Source organism: Sinocyclocheilus rhinocerous, unplaced genomic scaffold (genome assembly GCF_001515625.1).
Source record: "Sinocyclocheilus rhinocerous isolate Xijiao unplaced genomic scaffold, SAMN03320098_v1.1 scaffold48, whole genome shotgun sequence".
In the NCBI taxonomy this organism is placed as follows: Eukaryota; Metazoa; Chordata; class Actinopteri; order Cypriniformes; family Cyprinidae; genus Sinocyclocheilus; species Sinocyclocheilus rhinocerous.
In genome coordinates this window covers 378,319-384,692 of record NW_015635971.1, presented here as the reverse complement: position 1 = coordinate 384,692, position 6,374 = coordinate 378,319, and the positions used below count along the sequence as shown (strand labels likewise).

General features: G+C 38.1%; 1 protein-coding gene across 1 annotated transcript; it reads right to left on the bottom strand.

Annotated features, from left to right (window-relative positions):
• Nucleotides 1-1,544: 1,544 nt before the first annotated feature.
• LOC107747528 (protein app1-like) lies at nt 1,545-2,678 on the bottom strand. Its single transcript, XM_016562076.1, has 2 exons — nt 2,552-2,678; nt 1,545-2,196 (listed from the first exon to the last, which is right to left on the bottom strand). The coding sequence occupies exon 2, from the start codon at nt 2,186-2,188 to the stop codon at nt 1,595-1,597; it is 594 nt and encodes a 197-aa protein (XP_016417562.1). The 5' UTR covers nt 2,189-2,196; nt 2,552-2,678; the 3' UTR covers nt 1,545-1,594.
• Nucleotides 2,679-6,374: the final 3,696 nt, after the last annotated feature.

Below are 6,374 nucleotides of genomic sequence, written 5' to 3'. Positions count from 1 at the left end.
TGAAGCGAGACACAGGAAACAGAAATACTGCAAAATAATAATAATAACGAGACGAAATAACGTTATAACATTTCGTCTCGTCTCGTTTTCGTCACGTAATAAAGGTTCGTTGACTACGATATTTAGTCATAATTTTCGTTGACGAAAGCAACACTAGCCCAGACACACAAAATGGCGACGGCCATTACTGGAAGGGCAGCAGAGGGTGGCAGAACCTATGAGATCACCGGTCTTGAGAGTGCTGAAACCACTGGGATGCCTGCCGCTTGCACCGACATTAGTGGTGGATTCGCCACACTGGACATCAGTCTCGGTTTCCTGGGCACTGCCTTATTAGCTTCAGGTGGAATGTTCTTGATGGCCGGGAACACTGGTGTGACGTCCATGAAGGCTGGAGACTCTGGCATGATGTCCATGACGGCTGGAGACTCTGGCATTATGTCCATGATGGCTGGAGACTCTGGTGTGGTGGCCATCTTGCGGAGAGGCTCTGGACTGGCGGCCAACTTGCGGAGAGGCTCTGGACTGGTGGCCATCTTGTGGAGAGGTTCTGGACTGGCGGCCATCTTGTGGAGAGGCTCTGGAATGGCGGCCATCTTGTGAACTGGCTCTGCTGCGGCAGCCATGTTGTGAACTGACTCTGGTATGGGAACCACAGGACAGGAAGGTGCTGAAAGCACAGGACTAACGACCATTATAACAGGAAATGCAGGTGACTGTGGTGGGCCAAGCTCCTTGGCCACCGGAGCTTGGTGTATGGAGTGCACTCTGGTGGCTATCAAGAGCACTCCAGCTGGCAATCTTGACATTTGTTAAGCTTCAGTGCCCATTTTTAGATTGCATGGAAAAGAGTGACCAGTAGGTACATTATTCAAAATTTCTCTTTTTGTTTTCTACAGATAAAACAGTCGTATGGGTTTGGAAATTTTCTTCTTAGATGAACTATTTCTTTAATGATATTAAAATTAAATTGAATTGTGTGAGAAGATTATGAAGTTACATCTTATTGCCTTCGACATACCATGCAAAACTGTACTGAGCTGAAAAAAAGGTGTAGGATTTACTTCGAAATAATTGTCACTCCGAAATTGCTAGTAACTATCACAAATAATAACAAAGAAACAGCAAGTAACAAACTGAATTAAATGTGAGATTAGTAAAGTAGATAGTTTACCAATATTTTCTTTGCAAAACATACTCCAATAATCTTGAAAAAGATGACCGCAGCAAGCATGCTGGACTGCCCAAATCTCAGGCCTGTCAGTCAGAACAGACAGCAGATAGCGTCCACTGCCACTAAAAACAGCTGATTCAGGGAAAACCACAGTCTGTCCCACAAAGCTCATTTTAGCATAGTTTTTATTTTGTAAACCACATTTAGTCTCGTTTTTATTCGTCAACGATATTGCATTATACATTTAATTATAGTCATCGTCACATGACCAGCATTTTCGTCTCGTCTCGTCTTCGTCACGTAATAAAGGTTCGTTGACGACGATATTTAGTCATAATTTTCTTTGACGAAAGCAACACTAGCCCAGACACACAAAATGGCGACGGCCATTACTGGAAGGGCAGCAGAGGGTGGCAGAACCTATGAGATCACCGGTCTTGAGAGTGCTGAAACCACTGGGATGCCTGCCGCTTGCACCGACATTAGTGGTGGATTCGCCACACTGGACATCAGTCTCGGTTTCCTGGGCACTGCCTTATTAGCTTCAGGTGGAATGTTCTTGATGGCCGGGAACACTGGTGTGACGTCCATGAAGGCTGGAGACTCTGGCATGATGTCCATGACGGCTGGAGACTCTGGCATTATGTCCATGATGGCTGGAGACTCTGGTGTGGTGGCCATCTTGCGGAGAGGCTCTGGACTGGCGGCCAACTTGCGGAGAGGCTCTGGACTGGTGGCCATCTTGTGGAGAGGTTCTGGACTGGCGGCCATCTTGTGGAGAGGCTCTGGAATGGCGGCCATCTTGTGAACTGGCTCTGCTGCGGCAGCCATGTTGTGAACTGACTCTGGTATGGGAACCACAGGACAGGAAGGTGCTGAAAGCACAGGACTAACGACCATTATAACAGGAAATGCAGGTGACTGTGGTGGGCCAAGCTCCTTGGCCACCGGAGCTTGGTGTATGGAGTGCACTCTGGTGGCTATCAAGAGCACTCCAGCTGGCAATCTTGACATTTGTTAAGCTTCAGTGCCCATTTTTAGATTGCATGGAAAAGAGTGACCAGTAGGTACATTATTCAAAATTTCTCTTTTTGTTTTCTACAGATAAAACAGTCGTATGGGTTTGGAAATTTTCTTCTTAGATGAACTATTTCTTTAATGATATTAAAATTAAATTGAATTGTGTGAGAAGATTATGAAGTTACATCTTATTGCCTTCGACATACCATGCAAAACTGTACTGAGCTGAAAAAAAGGTGTAGGATTTACTTCGAAATAATTGTCACTCCGAAATTGCTAGTAACTATCACAAATAATAACAAAGAAACAGCAAGTAACAAACTGAATTAAATGTGAGATTAGTTAAAATTAGTTTACCAATATTTTCTTTGCAAAACATACTCCAATAATCTTGAAAAAGATGACCGCAGCAAGCATGCTGGACTGCCCAAATCTCAGGCCTGTCAGTCAGAACAGACAGCAGATAGCGTCCACTGCCACTAAAAACAGCTGATTCAGGGAAAACCACAGTCTGTCCCACAAAGCTGACCTTCCCCGCTAGACAAAACACAGGCACAGCCCAACAGGATGGAGGCTGATTGGATGGTGTATGGAAAAAACAACATGGCTCAAAGAACGTTAACTCCATCGCGTTTTATTTTTGGAGGGCAGCAGTAGTAGTGGATACAGACACACAGTGGATAAACAATATTGATTTCACTCTGAGGTCTTCATGAAGAGTTCAAAGGTCAAGCACACACTGAAATGTAGCACAGTGTTGTGTAGTGTGAGCACATCATCCTGTTCATACAAAAGGGCAAGATGCTCCAGAACCTGTCAGTTTGGTTTCATGTGAATCCAAGTAATACGTTTTTAAAGGCTAGAAATCATAAACAATACATCAAATAAGCTTGAAAAAATAGTGTCAGTTTTTATAATGATATTAAACCTGTATATTTATGTAAATAACTGATATTGTACCAGTATAAAAATCTGTTTTTGTCATTATTGTGATATTCATGTATTCAACAACAACAAAAATTATGTTATGTTATGTTTGTTATGTTATGTTATGTTTTATGTTATTGTGAAATAATGTTTGTTGCTGTTCCTAATAATATTTTTAAATAATATTTGGTTAACCTTTTTTATTGGATTTATTATTATTATTATTATTATTGTTGTTGTTGTTGTTTTTTATTGTTGTCTTAGAAATTAATTTTAAACTTTAAACAATAGACCTCTAACCTAAACATTCATCATTAAATCTGGTGGATATAATAGACAATCCCTAACAATTATCATGTGCAGCTCTATCGATCCATCCATTCTCCAAATGGCTTTTCCTAGGATAGCGAGGATGCTGGGGATGCTATTATTGATAATCTTAACAATATGTAATAATATTTAATAATTATTATATTATTTTATTTTGTGTTGCAGTGTTTTGTTGCTGTTCCTAATAAAATGCCTGTACTTTTCTTAAGAATATTTTATGATGCTAAATTCTAGTAGTATAGTAGTAGTAGATTTAACTTTGATTAATCAACGGACCTCTTTCTGAAAACGGTCATCATTAAATCTAGAGTATGTAGAGAATAGACAGGCCCTATCAACTATCGTGCAGCTCTAATAGTTCCTTAAACACTTGAATCAAATGACTAATGACTGGGACTCTTATCTGTAATCCTAGCTCATCTTTCATAGGTCATCTATTGTGCTTGACTGCTCTTGGCTCTTCACTGCCTAACAACCCATGGGAAACTGTTTGGATTCTGACTCTCTCTCTCTCTCTTTCTCTCTCTCTCTATCTACTGTAACTGTGCTCTTACTTTTTTTGTTGTTATTTCAAAGAGTGAGGCATCTCACAGAGAGCCTAATAGTTCAACGTCCATACTGTAAATGTGCATTGTTAATAACTACATTTTCACACAATGTGGCAACAAAATAATGTGACAACCTTTTAATTTCAGTAACATTAGATGTAGTAACAATTCGATTTAAAAACTATACAATTTTATTTAAAAATCATGTGTATATACACAAAATGTCAAGAAATATATATTTTTAATACAATTATAGTTTTATTATATACATATATACTACAATCATTTAAAATTATTTACACATCCACTATTATTATACACCAACAATACTGACAAAGGACTCAAAAGACATACAACATTGTTCTTTCTAACTTCCTCTACAGTGCCTCTGTATTTCTACTGAATTACTCTTGACAGTTGAGAGCGAGAGCAAGAGAAATACAGTTGTCACAGTAGTGAATCACATGACTCCAACAGGGTGTGACTGAAGATCTGTGAGAAGGTTGTTAACACCTTTACTATCAAGGCCTCTCCCACTCGCCCCATGGATAAACCCTTACACACACACACACACACACACACACAAAGGTTGCTTTTACACATTCTCGTTTAATCATCTACTATTGCAAACAGAAACATATATGCCTCTGACTGTCCCTCTCAATAGATGAGAAACTGGAGAAGGCAGTGCCAGGCATAAAACCATAACATTAGTTGTAAACCATAAGTAAATAGGCCAAAATTTAATGTAATGTGAAGTAAAAAAAAAAAAAAAAGATTTTTAAAATTTTTTTTAAACTGCCAGTGTCAGCCTGACAGTCTTGAGATCTTAAAGCCTTTAATATTTAATTCATAGCCTACATCAGACATACATTGGGTGATTAATATTTAAATTTAATATGTAATTTTTTTTTTTTTTTGTGGGACACTAAGCAATGTGGTGATTTAATGTCCGCAATGACTGGTCTTCCAGGGAAAGGCCAACACCCTGCCTTACAATATGTCATCAAAGGTAATGAGTGTTTGATCACTTCATCATCATTCATGCGGCAACAACTTTATGCACAACACAAAGCAAACGAATCTAGCAATGATTGGTCTACAAGAAACATTGTTTGAAGCAACCTGATGAGCCATGAGCAAATATCTAATATGACGCTGACCAATCGCAAACACTCTTCTTTTACACTGCGGAAGCTGTCCAATCAAATAGACATAATCTGATGGCACCGTTGAATTATGAGCTTTTTCTAGACGGAAAGCAAACTAGTTAAATTATTCTGTAGTTGTAATTATCAAATAAGATATGGATATGTCAACTCTAGTGGTTTACTTAATGTGTAGATGATTGCCTTGTCCAAGAAAACAGTTTAAAAGGAATACCAACAACAGCACACAAACGATTAATAATGATAATGTAGAATTAAAATGAGAACGCTGTCGCTAAAACCATTGACCAGTGCTGTTGGATTATGAGACCATAATGGCACAGACATTGTGTCCCTATCGTGTTCGTTGAATTTGTTTTACATTGTGGGGTCAAAGTACACGGAGGCAGCCTGATAAAGACTCTCTAGTGGCCTAGCATGTAATAAATAGGCTAGTTTAAGATATTTCATATATAGGCCTACTGTGGGAAAGCATTTATTCCCGTAAATAATTTGTAACACTGCGATTTCGATACCGGTGTTCAGGTTTTTAACATGTTTATTTTGATCGACGGCGACGTTAAATTTGCTTTCCTTATTTCAATGAACAGCAGTGATAACTGTGATATGTCTGATGTGTGTGACAACCGCTCACTTCTCTGAAATGCGTTTCTCCCATACTCGCAATATTCCATATGTAAAAATCATAAGCTTTTCATTACAGTTGTCGCTTTAGCTCACTTTAGTGCTTCTGTAAGGTTAATAGGTCTCATTTAGCTAATTTGTGATTTTGTGTTTTACGAAAAAGAAAACAAAAATGTTGTTGATGATGATAATGATGTATATTTGTTTGCTAACAACAATGCGACTTGTTTATTGTATTTGTTTTAACAGTCTTAATTAGTGGAAATAGCCTACTGCGATTAGTTCTAAACAATTATCACAGATGCATATCTATATCTATATATTTCTTTATTTATAAATTATAGCGTCTGTACTAATTTATTGACAAATACTCGAGCTGCAAGTGACTACGAAAAAATGTTTTAATTATCATTTTACATTGCACAGTCTAAATTTTCTCATATAGTGACAAGAGCGATATTTATTTTAATAATAATCCTTAATAAGAAAAACACTGCCTAAAATGCATCATATAAAACAACAATACACAACTTTTTTTTTTTTCTTGTAAAACATTTTTAAAACGGCTTCAGATACCTGTTT

Coding starts and splice junctions, on each gene's coding strand:
- LOC107747528 (XM_016562076.1), bottom strand. CDS start 2,188: ATGTCAAGATTGCCAGCTGGAGTGCTCTTGATAGCCACCAGAGTGCAC.